Raw genomic sequence first — 27456 nt, 5'->3', positions numbered from 1 at the left:
AATAATTGTTAACGGGTCAGGGTTAGGGTTAGGGTTAGGGAGTTGAATAGCCCCAGTAAGGTTGACAACAGGGCAGGTGTCCAGCCAACGATGATACAAATCCAGAGTCTGTCTCACTGTCAAAATCAGACTTGGCATATCCTATCATGACTCAGTCACACGATGTCCCGACATGTGATTAAGTAGACTGTCACAATATATGAACTTACTGTGATCTAGCCCCTTGAGAGATATATAGTAACCACGTCACGACATATAACTACCAAGAATATGTCACAGTGTATCTCAACCCAGAAACTGAGGACATGTTGGGATCTTGACCCCCTCACACCGTGTTGTGAAGGTGAAGAGACACGAATGTGTTAATTTGTCAATGATTTCAAGAAACTCTCAACTGCCAGGATCCAAGACGAGCGATCCATCATCACTCAAAGGTAAAAGTCAAAACTAGTGGCTGTTACCCAGATGGGAAAAGTTAAAACTTTGCATAAGCTGAGAAATGAAATCACACCTAAATACGTGCTTTCTACATTCCAGGGTAGACTGCAAAACGTAATGCTTCCTGTTTTTTTGTTGAATCATTCACCGTAAATACAAGTTTAAGTTCATCATAATATTAATTACGCTGGTCCTTGTGTAGGGAATACAGCATCGGAGATTTCTTTGCATTCAATACATTTTGCATTTTAATACCTTGGAGAAATAGCAACCCATTTTATTCGCAAGAGCGACATGTCGAAATGGTTTTCAAAATCTCGCAATGAAGGCAAACGCGACGCATTTCTCTTATGGTTCTGAACTCCAGTTTCATATTCTTGGCCTTTAGAGATTTGTCTGGAATAGCGAGTTAGATACAAAATCTAATCCAGCATGTCTCCATGCTAAAGTCTTCAAGTGCACACATTGCAATAAGAGTGGTTAATGCCGATGAAAGACTCAACACCATCACTCTATTTTCTGATGTTCATGGAAATTTAATCTGGTATTGAAGAGACTTAGGGCTAGCGCTAATCCCGTCTAATGAATACCCCATTGCCGACAGGATCGGCTCTTCATTTCAGAGTTTTCCCTGTTGTGTGAAATCATAAAAAGCATAAACAATTCACTGAAGTGAAAGGAAGTAGCGTGTGCAGTGAGTATGTAATTTGCCAAATGGAAGGGAATCTATTATCAACAAGATGTGGTATGGTTATTAGTACGACACCGCAAATGGATATTAGAAATGTTTGGCGTTTAGTGGTACAAATAAAGTACATTTCATATGACTAACCCAAGGCAAATGGACCACGTCAGCCAAAATGCGTCGTCTGATAGCTTGTCTTGACTATTTTGGTCGCATATGTACTGCGAAATTCTCGTTAATTACGTCATTAATCTGCATCCTTTATTTCATTCTTTCAAAATGTTGCAACAAATTAATCGCTGTTGTCAGGCACGAATTTTTAAGATTAAATGGGTAGATTCCATGATAAAGAACATCGCAAATTAAACGTTTAATTTGGAATTAGTGTGCGAACAACACTGCATCATTGACGACTCAGCTCATTAACGGCTACTGTATGTTCAGCTCATGTACTCTGCGTATAATTAATCTCCTCGAAGTTGATATATATAAAACGACCCGTTTTACTGAAAAATTGCCCCGGTAATTCTGTGAAGATGCGTGACCGAAAGGCAAAATTTCTTCTTCAAGCATGAAACATGTTTTTGATTTTGTATTCATAATATATCGTTGTCACAGCTAAATGACTTGAACAAGAAAGATTAACTATGGCATAAAACAATGAAAAAAATGAATGTATGTACTGAGGTAAACAAACAAAAATTGACCCTGTACGACATGCGTAATCACTATGGTGCTGGCGATGAAATGTGTTATTGGACGAATGGCTTACTTCTGTGTATAGGAAATAGCACGAGTTGAAGTGGTTTTACGATTGAAACCTCACTTTCAGTAAGAACTTGCTAATTTCACGAAGCCGTAGGACGAATGGTATTTACAAGCTTCTGACCAAAGGTGCGAGTTTTGCATTGTGAAACGAAAACAACGAGTTCTGTTCCCAACCCCCAGCACTAATATTATCATTTTCAATGTCTATATGATCTTACTCATAAATCTCGGAAAATTATTAAAAGATAAGACGGCAAATAACGAGCAATAAATATTTACTCATGAATCAGTGGTGGCTAGAGAAGAAAGCATCTGCATTATCAGGAATACCTTTGTTCGGATTGGTCCGTTAAAAAATAACACCTGGTTTTATTAATTATCTGTACACGTGTACAGTTCTCCATTTCATCTGAGTCGCAGCTCTCGTGAAGGATGTACTTCTCTGACATGTCGGAAAGTCAATATAATAATGCTCGTGACGTTGACCGGTATGTTTCCAAACTTAAAAATTTCCACTTTGATACTGTCTTATAAAGATCAATGATGCTAATTGTTGTGTTGGCTAGGCAAAACTGGAACATTAAGAGCACCCATTGCATTAGCGTATGGAAAGTAAACATAAATAACACATTGCTGAATGGAAGTGGCGCCGCAGAATGCAAGGAACGTGACAATACCCAGAATGCAAGGGAAATGGTGTCACAGACTGTAGTGAGTGTTTTGTAAACAAAGAATGAATTCGTCATTTGTCATATAAACTGACTGTGCTACAGCTTTGTCTGTCTACCTGTATTTCAAAATAACATCACACAGCAGATTTCACATCACGCACGTTTTCTTCAGAATACGCATAAGGGACTGGACACATATTACAGGGGGGGGGGCGGTGTTTTTTGGGGGTGGGTCGCCATTTTTCGCGCAAGCATTTTTGAAGGGTCATAAAATTTTGTGCAAGCCTATGGGGGAGGGTCACCTTTTTTCATGCACCAAAGCTGAAATTGCATGTGCACGTTATGGAATACTGAAAAAAGAAAAAATACCTCCTGGCACTTTCATTTTCTGCCATTACCATTTTCGACTCGCCCTTCGGGTGCAAATTTCAGGTATAATAAATAATGTATTGATGATCCAAGCAGCCACATTGATTTAAGTTGTCATGATTTCTACTTATTCAACACTATTGTGCATAACTGTCCCCTATAATGACTCTTTCAATAACAATTTGGGAGATTACTTATTTGACATCATTCTCCCATTGACAATACATTGGGTATAGGTCGGTGTCAAACGTTCATGTCGCTGTATGTACATTTTTTAATTTTTTGAGGACATTGACAGAATACAAACTGTTCAGAATAGTGCATAGTGTCATCAATAACAACTGGAGCTTCAGGTCGAACAACTTTTGAATAACAATTTAGATCAGATAACCTATGAGTTATTTGTAGTTTCCTCATATATATAGCCTACGATGTATAGTGAATCAACATTTTGGTAAAATTCCAAAATCAAATTTCTTGCACAACCATTGACTTGAAACCACTCTACTCTAATCATAAATATTAATACTAATAATTAGGTGTACATAAATGTACAGGTTTACCTAGTTTTGTATTGTAAAAAAATTATTCATAGTTTCATCATAGACTGCCATGTATAGTGAATCGACATTTCAGTGAAATTCCAAAATCAAATTTCTTGCACATCCATTGACTTGAAACTACTCTAGTCTAATCATGAACATTAATACCAATAATCAAGTGTACATAAATGCACAGATTTTCCTATTTTTGTATTGGAAAAAAATTATTCATAGTTTCATCATAGACTGCCATGTATAGTGAATCGACATTTAAGTGATATGCCAAAATCAAATTTCTTGCACAACCATTGACTTGAAACCACTCTAGTCTAATCATGAACATTAGTACCAATAATAAAGTGTACATAATAACAGATTTACCTATTTTTGTATTGGAAAAAAATTATTCATAGGGTTTCACCATAGACTGCCATGTATAGTGAATCAACATTTCGGTGAAATTCCAAAATCAAATTTCTTGCACACACATGGACTTGTAACCACTCTAGTCTAATCAAGAAAATAAATATCAATAATCAAGCACACATAAATACACAGATTTGCCAAGTTTTGTATTTAAAAAAAATTATTCATAGTTTCTTCATAGACTACAATGTATAATGGATCCACATTTCATGCGAAATTCCAAAAACAAAGTTATTGTACACAGATGCACGTGTTACCACCCTCTTCTAATCAAGCACAATTATGTCAATTATTCACGGTCATATATACACAAATAGTGCATATTTTTAATTCTGAAATCTTTTTTTTACAGTTTTGTCATGTATAGTGGATCAACATTTTATGCGAAATTCCAAAAACAAAGTTATTGTACACAGATGCACATTTTACCACCCTCTTCTAATCAAGCACAATTATGTCAATTATTCAGGGTCCATATATGCACAAATAGTGCAAATTTTTAATTCTGAAAATTTTTTGACAGTTTTGTCATAGACTCCCATGTATAGTGGATCAACATTTTGACAGAAATTCCAAAATCAAATATCTTGTTCACATGTGCACTTGTAAACAACCCATGCTAATCAAGTATATCTATATCAGTTATTAAACATCTGTATATGAACAGATATAGCTAGTTTTATACTGGAAAATACACGTTCGTAGTTTTCTTATAGTCGACTACATGTATAGTGAATCAACATTATCGATAAATCTAAAAATTACATTTTTTGTACAGGCATGCACTTTTTACCTGCCACTTCAAGCAAAGTACATTTACATGAATTATCACACACATATGATTTGATATTTTTTGGACAACGCGTTATATCGACCACATTTTGCCTTCCTTTCGGGAGGGCAACTTAAAAAGTATAGCAAGTCAGAAGGGGGTCTTTAACACATTGCGGGTTTTTTTGGGGGGTATTGAGTAACAGGGGAGGGTCACTTATTTTCATGCACGGATAAGGGGGAGGGTCACTAATTTTTGTGCATGAACTTTTGAAGGGTCACTATTTTTTACGCAGCAGTTTTTCGAAAAACGCCGCCCCCCCCCTGTAATTTATGTCCAGTCCCTAAAATGTAGACATAGAAACTGCCGACTCATTTAATCCTTGTAGGAAAAATGCAACATGAAGCTCGCGGGCTCTGTCTCACAACCGACTTCGACTATACTTTTATCGAAGATTTGACTGACAATCGAAGGAAGACATAAAACTCGATTTTAAATGGCCGCGATGTCTCTCGTTCATGCAAAACTAAAAGTTGTAATCCCCCGTATTGTTAGTTGTATCGCTACTCCTGATTGGTCCGCACGATCTGGGCGCTGTTGGCGAAATGTAGCGCTCGAAACTGTTTGTTAGGGCGAGTGTACTATGCTCACTCTACAACCAACACCGTCACAAAAACTATCGTCTCAAACCTAGTCGGATCTCTTACATCATGGTGACATAACTTTGTTTATCATTCGTTTTCCATAGGATAAAAAGTTCACCATATAGTTTGAATAGTCGTTTTATCATTGCTTACTCACGAAATTTGGCACATGATGTTTCCTTTTCAATTGTTAAAACATTACTTTCAGTTTTCAATTTCTCTTCATACTTTTGTCCTTACTTGAATTGTATATATTTTATCCATACTTATGTAATAGGGGACAATCTATGGATAAATGTTCCTTTAAAACCACTACTATTAACTACTACTACTACTACTACTACTACTACTACTGCTACTACTACTACTACTACTACTACTACTACTACTACTACTACTATGTCCCTCGTCCAGTTTTCTACCGCGCATACAACATCTGGATTCATCGATATTTCACCGTTAATTTTATAGAAGTCCTGGCTTTTCTATTTTGATTTGCATTGATTTTAAAAGTTTGATGCATCTATGTATATATTTTGATGCAATTTTGTAAATAGCCAATATTCATATTGAATAAATGATTTGTTTGAAAACTACTACTACTACTACCACTTCTTCTTCTTCGTCGTCTTCTTCTTCTTCTTCTACTTCTTCGTTGCAAATACTTGTGTCAGAGCCTACTACCTAGCTTGCAAGTACTTACCTAAGGCCTACCCAGCTTACAAGTACTTACCTAAAGGCCTACTACCTAGCTTCCTAGCTTGGAAGTACTTATCTAAAGGCCTACCTAGCTTGCAAGTACTTACCTAAAGGCATACTACCTAGCTTGCAAATACTTACCTATAGGCCTACCTAGCTTCGAGGTACCTATCTAAAGGCCTACCTAGCTTGCAAGTAGTAACGTAAAGGCCGACCTACCTAGCTTAGCAACAGTAGCTACCAAAACACAGAAAAATAAAGTAAAAAGTACGAAGTCATCGTACTTTATCATAGCAGTTAGTAAGACTTTGGACGTAGTATGAGAACATTTTTCTGTCATAGAAACAGGATTCGTTCTTCCTTTTGTGAAACACCGTACAAAATACTTATCATTATCATCATTATCATCAAAAACCTGCCTTTTGATCGATGTAAGCAACCATTTCACAAATGTTGTAAAATATCGATTTGATAAACTAAACAAGCGTCATGTCATTGTCTAATTCAAAATGAACTATTTCGTGTAATGCAGGTTTGATCATGACCGGTGAAATGCAAAACAGTCTTGATAGCACCTTTTCTCACTCTACGGCCATACATAGTGTTTTATGTTTTTTTGTATGTAGTCCGTCTGTCCGTATGGCCCAACGTTGTGTGTTAGGTTTATGTGTCTGTCTATATGGCTGTATGGTCAAACGTAGTGCGCTGTTTCTTTGTGTGTGTGTCTATATGTCTGTATGACCAAGTGTAGTGCATTGTGTTTATGTATCTGTCAGTATTGCCCAGCGCAGTGTTGCGTTTATGTCTCTCTATTTCTGTCTTTAGGGCCCAGCGAAGTGCTCTTGGTTTGTCTTTCTATCTGTCTATCTATCTATTTATATGTCTGTCTATCTATCTATATGTCTGTCTTTCAATGTGTATGTCTTTGTTGATTTACAATGTAAGAATTCTTCGTTTGATGAGGCTACTCAATTCCAGGGAAATTTGTTTACATTATGACAAAAAGTATTCAATTTGATAAAGTTTTTACTAACAACTTCTGGCATTCGAGAACGAAAATAAGATCCCGTGCTAAACTTTATCCGTGTTGCTATGGTAACAGCATAATCTATGTCAAAGTTCGATAAAAAATTGCATGTCGATGTGAAAACGTTGAAAAATTCTTTTCACAAATAATTTATGAAGGCCATTAACAGAAACAATGTATACGTGAACAACATTATTTCTTGGGCCATCAGTCACCAATATACGGAACGAGTGAAACTGATGACTATCGCGTTATTGCAACAGAATAGTAGATTTCACATAACACTCTATCTAGACAAATCATCTTACACGCACATTTGTGTATGTATGTATGTATGTATGTATGTATGTATGTTATGTAGGTCATTTACCCCACACTCATCATGACCTGAGTTCAATTAGTCTAGAACATTCTCAAGGTCACTGCCCTTAATGACCTCACAACCTTGAATTCAATTAGTCATGTTTGGAATGTTCTGGAAAGTTGATTAGTTGTGTAAGAGAGATAATTTTAGAACAGTAATTAGCATGTCAATAAAAGTTCTAGATTGTTCTTATATGCCTTTATAAAAGGGACGTGCACAGCTTCCAGTCAGACTTTTGGGATCGTGTCTCTTGTGTGTTACTAAACTCCAGCAGTAGTCATTCTCAAGACTTTTCAAGACCTTCACTGTCAACGCTGGATTTATACTGTGGACTTTGTGCAGCTTCAAGCCTGCAAGGACTGTTCATTCATTCGACAGACTGTTACGACTCTGAGACTGGAGCTTTGCCGTCCCAGCTGAGATAAGTAGTCTGTACACTTTTAAAGCTTGTACTCTATCCCTGACTTAGCAATTAGTTTTATTTTTGTAATAAATTTGGTTTAAACATTAACTGCTGAGTTCACCCTTTTGTTCGTTTTCTCTGCACGTAACAAATTGGGGGCTCGTCCGGGAGACGAACATTTTGAGCCGTTTGACAACATTTTGCCAGCCTTTTTAAAACTACTGTATACTGTGAACTCAGCGAAATTTAATCATGGCGGAATTTAAACCAGAGGAAATGGATGACCTTGATCAGGACACATTTAATTCCCTCAGAAAAGACAACCTCATAACACTGGCCAATTTCCTTAAAGTAGAAGTCAAAAGATCTATGCGCAAGAGGGAAATACAGTACCGTATTGCCAAACATCTAGTTGATTTAGGCCAATTTGAGGAATCCACCCTGAAAGATTATGAGCCCGAGTCTACCTCTGAACTCAGAAAATTAGAATTAGAAATGCAGACAAATTTGGAGATCAAGAAACTAGAATTACAAATAGAAAAAGAAAAAATACAAATGCAGTTAGAAATGGAAGAAAGACAGAGAGAGAAAGATAGGCAGGAAAGATTAGAAATGAAACGTTTAGAGCTTGGACAGTCAGGAAAATCCTTCCCTTCACACGGTTTTGACATCACTAAGCATTTCAGGTTAGTCCCCCCTTTCCAAGAAAAGGATGTTGATAAATATTTCCTTCATTTTGAGAAAATTGCTCAGAGTCTGAATTGGCCTAAGGAGTCCTGGTCTATGCTTTTGCAGAGTGCTTTGGTGGGTAAAGCCAGAGAAATTTACATTCAGTTGTCAGTAGAGCAGGCTTCAAATTATGATTCTGTGAAGGAATTAATTCTCAAGGGCTATGAGTTGGTGCCTGAAGCTTACCATCAGAAATTTAGGGATTGTGAGAAGGTGAAGGATCAAACTTATGTTGAATTTGCTCGAACAAAAGAACAACTGTTTGATCGTTGGTGTTCTTCTGAAAAGGTCAGTCAGAATTATGACAAATTACGACAACTTGTTTTGATTGAGGAATTTAAGAGGTGCATCCGGAGTGACATCAAGACGTTTATCAATGAACAAAAGGCAGATACATTAGAGGTTGCTGCACGTTTGGCCGATGATTATTCATTGACCCACAAATCTTCATTTCTCAGCAAACCATCCCAGTCCTTTTCATACAGAAACAATGCAGGTAAATTTAACTCCTCCTTTTCATCCAAGAATTTTTCAAAGGAGAGTAGGAAATCAAATGACAACAGTTCACAAAATTCAAGTAACACTCCCACATCATCAGATCCCAAGTCTCAATCTCCTTCTGACAAACAGTTTGGTACACTTTCTTGTAATTATTGTAAGAAAGACGGCCATTTAATGTCAGAGTGTTTCAAATTGAAAAGAAAACGTGAAGGTCAAAGTGGTCAAAGTGGATCTAAGCCAACCGGCTTTATTTCTTCATCAACTCAATTAGAGTCTAATAATGTGTGCAACACATTTTCTGAGGTTAAACCCCTCTTCCCCAATTAATGAGGTCAAGGTCAATTCTTCTCAAGATAGCATTATGGGTATTTTCGAACCATTTATTCATAATGGTTTTATATCACTTTCTAGTGATTTTTCTTCCGCTACCCCTGTCAAAATTTTAAGAGATACCGGGGCTTCCCAGTCTCTTTTGTGGCAGATACCCTGCCGTTTTCTGAAAAGTCATTTTCAGGTTCTAAAGTTCTTATTAAGGGGGTAGATTGTAATGACTACATTCCTGTTCCTCTCCATAATGTCTATTGTCTTCGGACTTTGTTTCTAGACCTGTGGCTTTAGGTATTAGCCTTTTTTGCCTTTTGAAGGGATTCACCTTCTTCTTGGAAACGACCTTGCTGGGGACAAGGTCATTACTAATCCACTTGTGACTGATAATCCTAGTTTAGATCAGGATCCAGAGCCAATTGAACAAGAGATACCCGATTTATTTCCTTCATGTGCCATTACTCGAGCCATGTCAAAGAAAACTTCCGAGAATCAAAATACTCTCAAAAATAATGTCACAGATGTTGACTTAAATGACACCTTTCTCAGTCAGGTGTTTGACACGGATCATTCCGTTATCCCTCGTGGATTTGAAACTTCAGTAAAACTTCTGCTGACAAAGTCAGACATTTTCTCGATCAAATCTCATTGCAGAACAACACAAAGACCCAGATATTTTGTCTTTGTTTGACAGGGTAGATGATGAAGGTAAAACTTCAGATAGCTCTGTTTCCTATTATACAAAATCTGGTATTCTCATGCGTAAATGGAGACCTCCAGATGTTTGGTTGATGACGATTGGGCTATAAAACATCAAATTGTGGTTCCAAAGCCCTACCATGCTGAAATATTGCGCCTGGCCCATGAAACGCCCTGGGCTGGTCACTTAGGAGTCAGGAAAACTTATCATAAATTCTCAGTCACTTTTATTGGCCTAATCTCAGGCAGGATGTAGCACATTTCTGTAAAACTTGTCACACATGTCAAATGGTAGGAAAGCCAAATCAGACCATTCCAAAGGCCCCTTTACAACCAATTCCTGCATTTCAAGAACCATTTAGTAGGATACTAATAGACTGTGTTGGGCCCCTACCAAAAACAAGATCAGGAAATGAGTACATGTGACAATAATGTGTACATCAACTCGGTTCCCAGAAGCCATACCACTGAGAAATATAAAGACAAAGACTATAGTGAGAGCTTTAGTCAAATTTTTCACTTTATTTGGCCTCCCTAAATGTGTCCAGTCCGATCAAGGCTCCAACTTTATGTCTGGTATTTTTCAACAAGTAATGGATCAGCTAGGCATTAAACAGTATAGGTCATCCCTATCATCCAGAAAGTCAGGGTGCTCTTGAGCGATTTCATCAAACTTTGAAAAACATGATTAGGACCTACTGTTTTGACACAGAGAAGCAGTGGGATGAAGGAATTCATTTTCTGCTCTTTGCTGTTAGAGAGTCAATTCAAGAGTCTCTTGGTTTTAGCCCATTTGAGCTTGTATTTGGACATACAGTCCGTGGCCCACTTAAGCTAGTTAAAGAGAAATTCCTATCAGACGATGATGATTGTCTGAATATTTTGCAATATGTGTCAGATTTTCGTACGAAACTCTCTAAAGCATGTGAATTAGCCAGAGAAAATCTTGAGTCATCTCAGCAGTCAATGAAAACCAAATATGATAAAAGCACCTCAAAACGGAAGTTTGAACCAGGTCAAAAAGTTCTTGTTCTACTTCCAATTCCTGGCAAACCACTCCATGCTCGTTACTTTGGGCCATATCTAATCGATAAGAAATTGAGTGATTTAAATTACATCATAATAACACCTGACAGGCGAAAACAAAAACAGCTATGTCACATAAATATGCTTAAGCCATATTTGGATAGGGATAATCCTACTATAACTCAGCCTGTCAGTACAGTCAGTTCTGGCCATTATGAAGATAGTGATACTGAAACTGACTTGAGTGAAAATACTCTAAACTCAAAGCTGGGCTCGGTCAAGCTTCAGAACTCAGAAATCCTGGAGAAGCTGGAGTCTACAAAGTTGGCACACCTCCAGCCAGAACAACAACAACAGGTGAAAGAACTGCTCCATGAATATAACACTGTTTCAAGATGTTCCAACGAGGACAAACGTCATCTACCACGACGTTGATGTTGGCGACAGTAATCCAGTGGAACAACATCCAGACGGACTGAATCCTGCGAAAGCGGAATATCTCCAGGAGGAAGCCAAGTATTTGCCGAACAATGACTTTATCGAACTCAATAAAAATAACCGGACTTTGCCATGCATACTTTATGCCAAGTTCAGTGCCATTTCGAGTTTTCCAATACCAAATTGCAAGAGGATAGTCATGGGACAGATCATCTTGTTTGCTATTTTTAACAAATTTTGCAAATTTAGCAAATCTCAGAGAAACTACTCTACAATCGAAAAAGAGTGTTTATCTTTGATATTAGCTTTACAGCATTTTGAAGTTTATGTTACTTCTTCAAATCAGCCAATAGTGGTTTATATGATCACAACCCTCTTGTTTTTCTGCAGAAATTTAAAGGCAAAAATCAGAGATTGCTAAGATGGAGTTTAATGTTACAGGAGTTTAATCTTGACATTAGACATATCAAAGGCAGAGACAATTTAATTGCAGACTGTCTCTCTCGTATTTAGAAATTATTGTTGTTCACTTCAAGAAATTTTACTTTAGAGTAAAACAAAATTTGAGTACTTAAATCCTTTTCAAGATTACATTTGTAAAAGAAGATTTTTCTTTGAAAAATTTTCTTTTTTGAAGAGGGGGTGTGTTATGTAGGTCATTTACCCCACACTCATCATGACCTGAGTTCAATTAGTCTAGAACATTCTCAAGGTCACTGCCCTTAATGACCTCACCTTGAATTCAATTAGTCATGTTTGGAATGTTCTGGAAAGTTGATTAGTTGTGTAAGAGAGATAATTTTAGAACAGTAATTAGCATGTCAATAAAAGTTCTAGATTGTTCTTATATGCCTTTATAAAAGGGACGTGCACAGCTTCCAGTCAGACTTTTGGGATCGTGTCTCTTGTGTGTTACTAAACTCCAGCAGTAGTCATTCTCAAGACTTTTCAAGACCTTCACTGTCAACGCTGGATTTATACTGTGGACTTTGTGCAGCTTCAAGCGCTGCAAGGACTGTTCATTCTTCGACAGACTGTTACGACTCTGAGACTGGAGCTTTGCCGTCCCAGCTGAGATAAGTAGTCTGTACACTTTTAAAGCTTGTACCCTATCCCTGACTTAGCAATTAGTTTTATTTTTGTAATAAATTTGGTTTAAACATTAACTGCTGAGTTCACCCTTTTGTTCGTTTTCTCTGCACGTAACAGTATGTATGTATGTATGTATGTATGTATGTATGTATGTATGTACGTACGTAAGTACGTACGTACCCACATACGTACATACGTACATACATACATACACACACACACACACACACACACACACACACACACATATATATATATATATATATATATATATATATATGTGTGTGTGTGTGTGTGTGTGTGTGTGTGTGTGTGTGTGTGTGTGTGTGATACATTATACAATTTATGACTAACCGTGATGATAAAATGTAAAATCTTTGTATATTTTGTAGACTGTTTCCACAGTTTTGTATTTGTCCATAAATTAGTAGCCGACATGTTTCTGTATTTCAGCGGAAAGGCAACACATATTTTGAACATCCGCTGAGCCATTTGTAATTTCAATGACTAAAAAGAACGGAAATGTCTATTTCTGGACGGCAAGGCTCTTCGATAACTTTCACCTGCCAATTCTGTTATTCAATTTAATCGACACATGACTCAGAGCTTCTTCAGAACTTTTGTTGAAAATTTCCTGTAGCAAGGCGATGTCATCTGTATCTGACGTATTGTACCAACCATCAAAAGCTGTATTTAATCGTTTTTGTGAATATAAAAATGACGAATATAGTTTTCACCATGATAAAGTACATCTGAATTGACTGTAATGCTTTCAGATTCAATAATTACAGCCGATGTCACTAGATAATTTGTCCTTGTTTTATGACAGGGACGACAACCATTTCGATTAATAGAAGAGGATTTATTATTTAAGATGGTGAGTAACGATAGCCATATCTTTAGATTTCGTCTCATCCACACAACATTTGTCTTAATTTCATCTTATCTGTAATGTCTAGAAGTCAAACCTTATCTCTCTTGTCATTGATAATGATACAAAAATCGTCAGCATTTCAGGGTCAAAGGTCGACTTTATCTTGTCAGTGGCAGTGGTTTCTAACACTCTCAGTGCGCAAATCATAATCTCACTTAGCGGGGAGAAGAGTCGTGAAAGGAGTACGCACATTTTCGCCAAGGTGATTCGTCCCGTGAGTCTGAAAATAATTGGCGAATAAAAGCTACTGCAAAGCTCGGACCGACATGTCTAAAAAAACCCAATCTTTATAAGATAAGGCACAATATTCTGAAGGTATTATATGCACAGTTGTTTATAAATTTACATGTAAGGCGATATCTCCCTTACTGATACCAATTCCGTGATGGCATTTCTTTTGCGGGAGATATTCGGCTATTGCATTTAGCAAGGTCAATCTATACTCCTGAACGAGAATGCGTAGAACTTTAGGACGTGAAATCGAACAAACATTTGCAGGAAAGCAGGAAAGTTATCGGTAAAATAGATTAAAGATTTAAAAATAAATACAACGAAGCCAATGGACATAGAGAAGGGTCATTTTATTATGACAGGGACGACAACCATTTCGATTAATAGAAGAGGATTTATTATTTAAGATGGTGAGTAACGATAGCCATATCTTTAGATTTCGTCTCATCCACACAACATTTGTCTTAATTTCATCTTATCTGTAATGTCTAGAAGTCAAACCTTATCTCTCTTGTCATTGATAATGATACAAAAATCGTCAGCATTTCAGGGTCAAAGGTCGACTTTATCTTGTTAGTGGCAGTGGTTTCTAACACTCTCAGTGCGCAAATCATAATCTCACTTAGCGGGGAGAAGAGTCGTGAAAGGAGTACGCGCATTTTCGCCAAGGTGATTCGTCCCGTGAGTCTGAAAATAATTGGCGAATAAAAACTACTGCAAAGCTCGGACCGACATGTCTAAAAAAAACCCAATCTTTATAAGATAAGGCACAATATTCTGAAAGTATTATACGCACAGTTGTTTATAAATTTTCACGTAAAGCGATATCTCCCTTACTGATACCAATTCCGTGATGGCATTTCTTTTGCGGGAGATATTCGGCTATTGCATTTAGCAAGGTCAATCTATACTCCTGAACGAGAATGCGTAGAACTTTAGGACGTGAAATCGAACAACTATCTGCAGGAAAGCAGGAAAGTTATCGGTAACATAGATTAAAGATTTAAAAATAAATAAAATGAAGCCAATGGACATAGAGAACGATAATTGTGTTATTGTAATATATTGTAGTTTTTAGTGACTGTCAAAAACATATCAGTAACAAGAAATGTTTGGTCATTTTGGTTGCTACTCTGCTCAATATTGGGTGTAATTTTTGTTATGACTTTTCTAAGTGCTTACTATCTCGTGGTTCACAGCATATTCAAAAATTTTGAAAATATGCATCAGTAAATGATGAATATTTGTATAGTTAGTAAGACGCTCGCACCCAGTTGATTAATCGTGAACGATGTGCACAAGACAAACACGATGTTTTCTCATTTGCTCGTTACTTATGTATGCTTGAATTGCCATCACCATTTACCCCTTAGGGATAAACTATTAATACCCACACTGAGTATCCGTTTACCAAGATAGCTTTTCATACATGAATCGCTCCGCATCCTTCATATTCTCACAATGAGAATACGTTAAAATAGAAGGCGCCTTGCTTACAGCTCGACTTTACACCCGAAATCACCAACCTATAGCGCATTAGTTCAACAAAGAAAATATATTCTGTCAGGAGCTGCGAGATTCAGATCTATTTTGTAATACCAATAGAGTGTCCGTAGTGTGATACATGCGGGTACTAGCGTTTTATCGGTCTTCTATTTTGTCTTTCTGTGTCACTGTATCACTACTTTTGTAAGGGCAATTATGTTCAGGAATTTATGCGAATATGTCGCTGTCAAGCCGTCATCTTCAAGGAAGCAGAACGAAATGAAAATGTGTTGTTTTTTTTTAAACTGGATTAGCAATTGACAGCTTTGAATGCACTTACACTAGGTAAACATGGAAGTGACGATGAAAACTAGGGTGGTTGAATATTTCAATAAATGTGACTGGACGTTATTGACACCCGTATGTTCCAAGCGCTCCGCTAAAATGCCATAATTCCTAATCCAAACATAAATTTTACTTTCTCGAACCGAAGTAATACAGTAAATGTAACGGATAAGAAACATTTTTTTTAAATTTTGAAGTGAAAAAATCTAAGCAGTGACTGTCCGCAAAGTTGTCGAAATGATTCATACTGTTCGTAATGCATTGTAATAGCCATGTCCAATATTACAGAATACACAACATTTATGAAATCCCGAATGGCTAAGCATACTACTCAGACTAATGTAGGTCAGCGACTTGTGCCCTACGAAACGACAAACGTGTTTTAAAGTTCATAATGCATGATGTACAATATCTTTATGACTGTAGAATCTCCGTTCACAGGAATCGTCTTAAAAATCATCCACAGTAATGTAGATAACGATCCAGCGCATCTACCAAATCTATACATAGAGCTGTGACCCAGCTGTGTATCGCCATTGTCATTTACTTTTCCGTCACTTTATGACTTCATTTCATGACCTTTGACCTTTTTAATTAGTGAACTGTGACATGCAGAATGCTATTTCTTATTTCTGTGAATGAAGCTATCACACAGTAAGACATGCTTAGATCTATGGTCAATTAATCAATCTACTGAACTATCCAACTCTTCAGAAACAATGAAATATATATCTTCTTTGTAGGAATAATAATTTCATTGGCTTGTATTAGCCGTATACCTTGTTAATTCTAACCTACGGAAATTTACCATATTCATGTTTATCTATTTGATACTTCATCTGACTTTACTTAGGAATACTGTAAAGGTCCAATACTTTTTACAAGCTGGTGTCGCGCTCTGTCTTCTGTCTGTCTGTCCGTCATGATTCCTTTGACTATTGTTTAAATGGGAATTCTTCATATCTTTTATCGTTATACTCTCTTAACTGTCAATTTCAGGTCAGTTTTACGCACAGTCTTTCAATATAATTCCCCTATCGGATGTATTTGTGACAATTTCATATAGCCTAGACTGGACGAGACTTGCTAGACTGAAAGACTTGCTAGACTGGACGAGACTTGCTAGACTAGATACGACTTGCTAGACTGGACGAGACTTGCTAGACTGGACGAGACTTGCTAGACTGGACGAGACGTGCTACACTGAAAGACTTGCCAGACTGGACGAGAATAACTAGACCGGATAAGACTTGCTAGACTGGACGAGACTTGCTAGACTGAAAGACTTGCTAGACTGGACGAGACTTGCTAGACTAGATACGACTTGCTAGACTGGACGAGACTTGCTAGACTGGACGAGACTTGCTAGTTAGGACTTGCTAGACTGGATTATACTAGCTAGTCTAGACTTGTTCACTGGTACGCTTGGCTGACAATAGCTTTGTCTACTCCTAGATGTTAAATGTTTGTGAAATACAAGACATTGCCATACTCCATCCTAGATGAGTAGTTAGAAGAAATTCTGAACGATCATCATGAAGAGTTATCGCCGACTGTACTTTGTTTGATAGTCAAACTGTTGACATGTTCAGAATTTTACCTTCGAAAAAGAAAAACACAAAAAACCACTCTCAGCTTATTTGAAGACGGCAAATTAAATACATTGTCATTAATTATTCATGCTGTCGTTATCAATAACAAGCCCATCCTATGACAAACTTGAAATGCGATTAAAGGTCGACATCTTGTATTTTGTACAAACACCGCACATGGTAAGAAGTGCTACTTTTCTCAGCCAGACTACTTACATTCATCAAGCAAATGACACCTGGTTTGCTAGCACGAACTTTGTATGACCTTCGTACACAAACTGTCACGTCGAATTTAGTAAGAAAGATGTCTTCAATTCATGAAAGGACAAGAATTGTTTGAAACAGAGAGAGAGAGAGAGAGAGAGAGAGAGAGAGAGAGAGAGAGAGAGAGAGAGAGAGAGAGAGAGAGAGAGAGAGAGAGAGTGCTCCAATTTACTAATTTATCACCACAGGACAAGTGTTGCATCAAATTAAAGTGACAGAAGAATTAGTGAACCATAAACGAATAACACTATTACTTTACTGATAGAAAACGTAAATATACTTTTTTTGCGAACATGGTTAATATTTATGATGTTACTGAACAGAATTTAGCGGACGGGGCTAACTAGAATAAAAAATATAATGAATTCAAAATTATTAATTAGTTATCAGTAGATTAATTGTTTTATGTTGGGACTAAAAGGCTTTCTTAATTTGTAAGAGAATAGAGTGTGTCAGTATTGTCACAATTGATAAGGCATTGAAGGTCAGATAGGAACATGTTACAAGAGTCCCTCAATAGTCTGGATGGAAGCAACGGTTGGTTTATGACATCAAGAGATAGAAGTAGATCGAACCACTTTGAACACGTTGATGGTATATACGCATTGACAGCTTGATGGCCTTGCTATGACGTCACCATTGTGAAGGAGAAAATTAAGTTGACAAGTTGGTGGGCCGATTACAAATACCGTTGATATTATAATATTGAGTGAACTTTTAACCTTACCTTTAATCTTTCCCCCATAATACGGTAATGTTCGATGCGTAATTGGAAAGAATTTCTACCGGGCGTCAAAGTGCACCCAGCAATTGTTACATTCAAGCTTTAACTGACATTCGCCACATAAATTGTAAATCTGTAATTTAAAAAAGTGATGGAAAACTCGAGATGTTCAGTAACAAATACGTCTCATAATTGAACTTTTCATCTTGTTCCAGAATTATGCACTCGTTAATATTGTACCCGGTGATAAGAACACTTGATTATTTGAAAGATATCTTCTCAAATATTGGACTAGTATTTCAACAGAATGTGAGGTCTGGAATTTCTAAAATCAAATATTTGATGATAAACATTGTCGTATACGTTGTGTGTGGTGATGAATTTGATATTTGTCATTATGACTAATCCGTTACTGCCCACTACTGCGTCACAGCCGATCAAAATCCCTCAAATTATTTCCAGTGAAGCTTTCTTATTAAATTATAATACACGTTCTATGAGATGAAAGGATTTGTTAATCTTTAGACTAGGAGTAGAATAGGACAATATCTGCGGGGCTTACCACTAGTCTCATTGGATCGGAAATTGTTGCTTGATTTCACCAGACATAATATCACTCTGCTAGCTGACTATAGAAGAAATGTTAATCCTTCCATGGTTATTACCTTGCATTATGGGATAAATTGCAGGCTACTAACATGTTTAGGTCACATTTTCCGATTCAATTCCCCAAATTAGAGTTGCTTAAAAAATTATATCCTCTACTATTCTGTAAACTAAATCTGGTTTATTACATCCATTAAGACTTCATTTTCAATAGGTTCACGACTAATTCTCACAAGTCTTGATACTTGCTGAGCTGTTTTATCATATTGAACAGCGTGATGTTATATTACTCAGCTAAATTAACCAGCATTAAGCATGGCGGCTTTGCTGACATTCTGTCAACAGCTTTCTTGCTTGATTTGCTTTCACGATGAATGCATTGTGATCACACAGTGTGTCCGCTGTCCCCATTCTACTCCCTAACAAAGTAGTGTTATGCTCGCATTGACACCTACACGGCGCCATTTCACAAACGCTCTCTCTCTCTCTCTCTCTCTCTCTCTCTCTCTCTCTCTCTACTATTTCTGTACACTTACATAAAAGTAACGAATAATCGAGACTGGAAAGAATGTACAACCATGACGATATTCACAATCATTTTTTGACACTTTGGTTATGAACCATGGTACGATTGTAAAGTCGTAGTCCTACAAGGTGTTTACAAGAAGTACACACCAAGCCTTACTGCAAACCTGGAATTTCGATAAAAATACTCGCCACTCAACCAAACAGATAATATCTATGTGTCATCAAATTTACAACACTAACAAATGTGTCTGTGTTTATGTTTGATCCGTCTTACCATGGAAAATGTCTGATCTTTTGTAGACAAATTTAGGTTATGCCTGGCCGATTTTATCAATTGACGTCTTGTACAGTACGTGCAACACTTTACGCAGACAGTTTATCGCAAATACGTTTATCGAATAGTTCAAAGCCTACGGTAATACATGGAATACCAAATTGTTCAAGTAAAGAAGCCCGAGGTTGGTTTGAATCAAGTGAAGTAGGTGATCGCTGACTGCATTGTTGTAACGTCTTTATTTTCTACAACATGGCAATAGCCGTAGCCATAACGTATCTTCCAAATGTTGTAACGTCTTTATTTTCTTAAAGATGGCAATAGCCGTAGCCATAACGTATCTTCCAAATGTTGTAACGTCTTTATTTTCTTAAAGATGGCAATAGCCGTAGCCATAATGTATCTTCCAAATGTTGTAACGTCTTTATTTTCTTAAAGATGGCAATAGCCGTAGCCATAATGTATCTTCCAAATGTTGTAACGTCTTTATTTTCTACAACATGGCAATAGCCGTTGCCATAATGTATCTTCCAAATGTTGTAACGTCTTTATTTTCTTAAAGATGGCAATAGCCGTAGCCATAATGTATCTTCCAAATGTTGTAACGTCTTTATTTTCTACAACATGGCAATAGCCGTTGCCATAATGTATCTTCCAAATGTTGTAACGTCTTTATTTTCTTAAAGATGGCAATAGCCGTAGCCATAATGTATCTTCCAAATGTTGTAACGTCTTTATTTTCTACAACATGGCAATAGCCGTAGCCATAATGTATCTTCCAAATGTTGTAACGTCTTTATTTTCTTAAAGATGGCAATAGCCGTAGCCATAACGTATCTTCCAAATGTTGTAACGTCTTTATTTTCTTAAAGATGGCAATAGCCGTAGCCATAATGTATCTTCCAAATGTTGTAACGTCTTTATTTTCTTAAAGATGGCAATAGCCGTAGCCATAATGTATCTTCCAAATGTTGTAACGTCTTTATTTTCTTAAAGATGGCAATAGCCGTAGCCATAATGTATCTTCCAAATGGCTCACAGACGAAAGTAAGTAAAGTTGATGAAGTAAAAAAGGTATTTCTCAAGGCCTCTTTTATTTTCTCTGTGTACATGATCACTACGATCAGCAGAAATGCTATATTGATACCGTATATAAGAAATCTAAAAATGAACTCTAAAAGAATCGACTGAAATATGAATGTTTCTTTTATTGCGATCATAATGATTACATTGATGTCACACGAATACAAAAAAACCTCAAAAGATTGTTGTTCTGTGGATCAGAATTCTCCTGTTCACATCATTTCGTATTTTCATTTAGTAATAGCAGTTACAAATAATGGTGGTGACTATAGAAGCCAATGTGTTGCAAACCTTGTAAAAATCAATCACATAGACTGGCTTCTTGGTTTTGTGACAATCAAATTCATGTTATACACCAGGAAAGTGAGATTTGAATGTATTTTCTGTAAATCAACATAGAAACTGAAAACGAAGGCTTGTATGCAGACGCCAAACCAATAACAGTGCTTTTGTGACTCTTACGGAAGTTCTCAAAATCGATGAAAATTTGACTCCATTTTACAAAACGCTCGCTTTCCCAGACGACTTAATGTTCGATAGGATCACATTTTACACATACACGGCATTGTTTTCGCACAGAGACTGCAAATAATGTTTAAAAATATATATGCAGACGACATTTCTCCAGATTATCTGAATTATTTCGCTACAAATCTCGTGCCCTGACACAAAAATGAGAATATTACTAAAATGGCGGGAATGTTTTGTCAACAATTGATAGCAGCGGCTGCATTTAGAGGAAGCAATAAATAGGGCGATACCATTTCATATTAATAGCAGTGAGATTGTCAGGCGAAAACGAAACTATAAAGCTAATAAAATAAACGTGTAAAATGACTCCTTTGTTTCAGTTTAATTTCATATTTACCCGAGGTCATTACGGTAAAACTCTAAAGTTACACCATTTTATTTGTGATTGGCAGTAAAAATGTAAGAGCTTTTGTAAATTGATGCTATTTCATTTCCAAGATGACATTTTGGCCACAGTTAGGTAGCTATAACTTGATGGAACTGTCAGCTTATGATTCATGGAAGTCTCGCTAGCGTAGAAAAATCCGCCCTAATGGATTTTAAGTTGGAATAAACTGCAAATGGAAGTCCATTCTGAATACGAAATTTAATGCCTTTGTCTAGAATGCCGGTTAAGTGATATATTCTCGATAATATATCCAGGCATCTGATTTCTTGTAGCTTGAAGATCTTGTCAATTTCTTGAAAATAATAACCATCAATAAAAAGGCCCCAAATAGGAGGTCAATATTTGAAATTTTCTGGTGACCCATGAAACTGGCTAATTTTATTCTCTTAACTGAAAACATTAATAGAGACACTATTACGCTTGTAACTATTGCAATGCCAGGCTTACTTGATAAGTTTACGAACTTTAATGCATCCGTGTATTTCAAGCACATCACAGTAACCATTCATAAATACGACAATACATATCACAATATCATAGACTTTTATAGTCTTTCCGTTACCATGCCAACGTGCAATGCCTGACATTATTTAGGATTGAAGTTAGAAAAACATAAATAGTGTCACATATTACGGATAATCAAAGATATTTGAACGATAACAAGCTGTAAAGACAAATTTCAAATTATCCCACTGGACTAGACGTTCGGGAAATGAATGAACATGGAGGAAATATCTCAGTGAAACATTCGATCCAATGTGAATTGAAAGTCGTAGATGAGTTGCCATGGGTAACATCGTCGCACACAATCTTTCTCACAAATTCAACTTTTTAGGTCATCAACTGTCTTTGTTTTTTCCCAAGCGCCATATTCGATTTACCGATGGTTGTCAACTGTCTTTTTTGTTTGTTACAACATGGAATAGAAGCAGACACATCAGCTTAGCGATGTTCATAGACGTAGACCGCTTTCAACAGCGTCAGTGACAGCAATTCTCGGTAGAATTCCTCAATAGAGCCTTATGGCTGTTTTGAAGAGTTGCAACGCCTACAGAGCATTGCATTATACAAATTAAAATGGAATTTTCTGCAAGACTGCGCACTGGCTTGCGTCTTTGCAAATTAGCAAGCAATGATGAAATTCATAAATGGAACAGAATCACTTGGAAATAAACACATCTAGTTGCCTTGTTTTTGAAATAATGATAGTAATTGCTTTGTCACCATTAAAATATTCCCTGACAATGTTCATCACGGCTATTTAAGTTAGTAGCGTAAAATTGTTGAATTTTGAACGCTATAGAAGATCATATTGACAAAATGTGTATGTAATATTGACGATCAGTCCATAATATTATAGATTACGGGTACAGTTATCCAAAGCCAGGGAAATGTTCTCTGTTACTGTTTTGAAAATGTGTTCACTGCTTAACTTTGTAAAGATCATTATAGCACACTTGTGACTAAGTTTGTGGTTAGACTGTGATTTGTGTAGTCGCTACCGTTGTCGTTACGAAGTTTGTGGTTAGACTGTGATTTCTGTAGTCGCTACCGTTGTCGTTACAAATACCGATGACATTTTCTATCATTAGCCACAGACCTTTGAGACCTGTGGACGGTATTTCTACAAAATGGAGACTGGATAGCCCTGAAAAACTATAATAGACATTAAAAGCTGATTTTTTCAGCGGAACCGACGTAGTAGGGGGGACCACAGACCACGTAACATCAATCATTGTATGAAATCCATTCTTTCTAATAGAGTACGACATCGTTTAATAACCGATGCATTACTTTTAATATGAGAAGGAAAAAGCTATATAGCACAGAAGAATCTTATTAAATTGTTTTGCCTCTTTGATCACTTTTCCAGTCACAATTACACGATTCTATCATTGCTATACACAACAACTAGATTAATCATAAAATTTGTGTCTATAATTATTCGCCGTCTCGAAGAAAATGCATTCGAATGTTTATGAGTTTGATTGATATACTCTGAAATTTACAAACGAAATGCACGGAAGAAAAAGTGCTCGATTTCATCGAAAAAGGAAAGAATGAAAGCGTCAAAGATTTGCAAAATTCATTCTTGGAGTTAAACATGTAAGAAGCAAAGTGGCAATGATGAGTATGTAGAAATATTTCAAATTATTAGTGATTTACCTGTTTCCATGGTTACCGAGCACTGCCATCTGTAGCATGTTGACACCGTGTTAATTCAATGATAGCTAACGGAACAGAGTCTATTAGGTGAGAAGTGTGCCTTGGTGTTAAAAATGTCAAAGGAAATACAGTTATGTTAAATGTAGTCACAATACCAAAACTATGCGCAGAGAGTCGTTTGAAGTGTCGTCTGTCTAAAGGACAGCCCTGCCAACACAAGACAGGCACTATAACCATTATATCTTCAGCTACATCACCGCGCATGCGTCATAAGACTATCTTTAAGTCGAGCGTAAAATAAGGGAAACAGAGTTAACATAATCGATAAAATTTAATGGAGAGCAACGTTCCGACAGGACAAGACAGAGCACTTTGCCACAAAGTAAATTTGAAGGGATTGAAAAATGAAACCATCTGAGAGGAAAAGGGCGCAATGATTTTCTGGAAATGTTTGGGATTTTTGATTGCTGATTATTTAATGTACGTCAGTCCGAAATGGAAATGGTTGATTAACTCATCCACAAAATTAATTGAAAATTGATATCATTGTGAAGTACACGGATTAAAAGTCGCGACTTCAACTACAATGGCATTAAGGGTATACATTTCAATCAGAGAGATTTCCCAGCTGACGATACCCAGGGATCGTAACCTGGCAACCAGAAAGAGTAACACTTGAATTTTGATTTATTTATCATTTTCACATTTTATTCATTTATAAGCCTGTCATGATATTGGCCTGATTTAAAGCAATTTCATGTTGGACACTAATGAATTTACAGCTTCGTAGAAGCAATGATTTTCTGTTGCAAAAGGAGAAGACACGTTGGAAATTGCTCGCCAAGGCCACACAGTTCAGATAAATTCCAACACTGCTACTTAAAACGACGTTTATAACAGCAATGTTTATAATAAAGTAAATGACGATAAGACTAAATGGTAAAGGCAGAAGAAGTATAAACCAAAGGATTATACTAAAAAGATAAAAGATAACAACGTGTCTTACTTTTAAAAGTCATGTTAAGTACTTTAAATTATAGTGCGGTGAATCACACAGCTTCAGAATATACGATAAGAGCAGAGTCCATCTCTGCTGTGATAAATCAGAAGCAAGGTCAAAGCAGTGAATAGTCATCTTACAATACGACAATGAGTTTGTCCCAATTGAGCTAAAGCAGATGCTTGTTTCTGCTCTATGTTTATGATCGCTAAGTTTCAAACTTCAGAAACGCCCTTCCGGGAACACAATTTCCACGTGAGCAGTGGAGTTAGGTTTGCATGTAGAAATCTTGTTCCGCCAACATGAAATTTCTTCACCGTTTTACAGTACAGGTAGTGGATATATTGAATAACAAATAAGCCCACCATACAGACTTGATTTGACCTTCAAATCGCTGACAAATCGAATTGTAACATAAAACTGTTTTTGGTAGAGTAAGATTATCAAACATCATCAATGACAAATGAAAACTTATCAGTCTTTTCCCACTGGTCCTGCCGCTGATAGTAAACGTAAAGTTAATTGTAATGCCTGACAGCAATGGCATGCCTATTTCATAATGACTGTAAAGAGACGTATAGCAAAGGAATTGTAAACACAAACCAATCTACTGCGTGGGTAAGTAGTCATCGTGAATGTTTTCCCGAGTGAAAAATTCATCTTAAAATATACACTAGAAAGTACTTATAGTAGGCGTAGTCTTACTGAAATCATGACGTCACTATTAATGACGTCATAATACCCGAGGAAGCTTTAACGGCTAATTGTTTGATGCATCACAAGGCAGGCGTCTACCAGTGTACATTTTACCATATCCAATGGTTTCATATTATTACCACAGTTAATTACGAAATGTAAATTTATTAATTAAGAGTATATCCTCACGGATTAAATGCCGTTATCTCCGAGATATCATTGAAGAACATTTCTATTTTTAATCAGTTATTCATGATATCTGTTTCTAATTACATTTCAGGAAGATAACTACGTTAGAATTCTTGTCTACAAATTGACAATAAAGACTTGATATTCTTTGAAGACGATGTCTTTACAGTTGCTATTTCCATCATTCATACAGTAAATGAATTTGAGTAATATCTTCTTTTACGCGTACTTTTGGTTTTCAAAACATTTCTTCATAATTTCAAGTTTATAGTATGTGAAATAGATTACACTACAAGCAGAGCTGTGTGTTCTTTTCTCACGAAGAGTCGATCTCTCTGAAATGTACAGTACAATTGCTCTGAAAAGTACAGTGCAATTGTTCATCGTAATGACCAATGTAGTTTTCGTTCTTTTGACAAACCAACACTAATCCACATTTGTGTAGTTTGCAAGCGTCAATGTATCTGTATTAGAAAACCATTAATCGATTGACCTGGTCGTCAATTTATCTGTATTAGAAAACCATTAATAAATGACCTGGTCGTAATTTATCTGTATTACAAAATCATTAATAAATTGACCTTTTGACCATTGCTTTGAAATATATCTACTATTTCAGAATGTGGGCATAAGGCTAAATTTGACAGCTATAATTTATTAAAATAAAGTGTAGATACAACTTCAATAAATTGGAACCAATGGGAGATTACACAATACTCTCTAACAGTCTATTTGTTGTGTATAACACAGTAATTACAGGCAGAATAACAGCTGGCAAACATTTCCAAGGCACAAACTTTATTCCTTGCTTTCATTCCACTGTGTCACGTGGTATTGTTCACGGTTTGTCCATTATGAGGAAAGAATTTGAGTAAAATCATGGCTCGTTTGCGTGCGCCTCACCTTATTACTTTATTTTGATCCTATTTTTATTTAAGTTCCAGTGGAAAGTATACATTCCATCGAAATATAAACAAAAATCAAATAAGCAGTGTTAAGTTGTTTACTTACAAGAGTGTGACGTAATATGTTTTTGTACAAAAAATCAAAATTTGAGAATGCCCTCAACGAAGTATTTAAGAATGTCCGATAAAATGACGATGATAACAAACTTATGGCTTGAAATATATATAAAAATGAAAGCCCTTCGGTTAAAACTAACATCAGAATGTACATACTTTAGTTGTGATATTCACACATGCCAAGGTCAAAGGTAAAAAACATCGTGTATGACTGTATACCATCACGGCAACAAAACCATACCAGAAAACCAACAACAACAACAACGGGGACGTGGGAAATAGATTGCGTAAAATGTAAGTTTACAGGTATCGATATAGAAATTAATATTTGTCTTGCAGGATTACATGAATCTTGTTTTCCAAAAGCAAATATACAAAACACCGGAGGTGGCTAACTAGCGGATTTTGAGAAATTGTAACCATATGTTTGTAAATGTACTAATGTGATAGATTTTGAACAAAATTAAAATTATTGAGAAAAGTCTCATGCCTGGATTTGGAAATTTCCCTCTCCCGAATATAGCTTTTCTCTTCACCCAACTCCCCGCCAGGGTCTTCCACGACCCTTCTTCCCGACAGAAAAACACAACCGGGAAAAACTGCCAACCCGCCAGTTACTATGGCTACTGATACGAAATAATAACACAACAATCAACTTGTAGTGGAAACAATTGCCGCCAACCCAACGAGAATCGTTTACAAAAAACTTTTTGTCCGAACAGCTTTGTTGTCTGCCCCAAATAGTGTTCCCACGATAATCTGTCTGTCTGTCTGCCTGTCA

At 36.5% G+C, this 27456-nt stretch overlaps 1 protein-coding gene across 2 annotated transcripts in view; it reads right to left on the bottom strand.

Moving 5' to 3' along the window:
- LOC139142522 (vesicular glutamate transporter 2.1-like) overlaps window positions 1-27456 on the bottom strand; it is a 126148-nt gene that overhangs the window by 54032 nt on the left and 44660 nt on the right. Inside the window, exon 1 of one of the 2 annotated variants that reach the window (XM_070712487.1) lies at window positions 23769-23957. The exons of the other annotated variant lie outside the window; for it this stretch is intronic. Within the exon in view, the coding sequence (XP_070568588.1) occupies window positions 23769-23806 (38 nt within the window). The 5' untranslated portion in view covers window positions 23807-23957. Of the gene's footprint in view, window positions 1-23768; window positions 23958-27456 lie in introns of those variants that run through there. 2 annotated transcript variants of the gene reach the window in all.

Source organism: Ptychodera flava, chromosome 1 (assembly GCF_041260155.1).
Source record: "Ptychodera flava strain L36383 chromosome 1, AS_Pfla_20210202, whole genome shotgun sequence".
Classification (NCBI taxonomy): domain Eukaryota; kingdom Metazoa; phylum Hemichordata; class Enteropneusta; family Ptychoderidae; genus Ptychodera; species Ptychodera flava.
The sequence above is the reverse complement of the archived record's forward strand: the minus strand, read 5'-3'. Positions and strand labels throughout refer to the sequence as shown.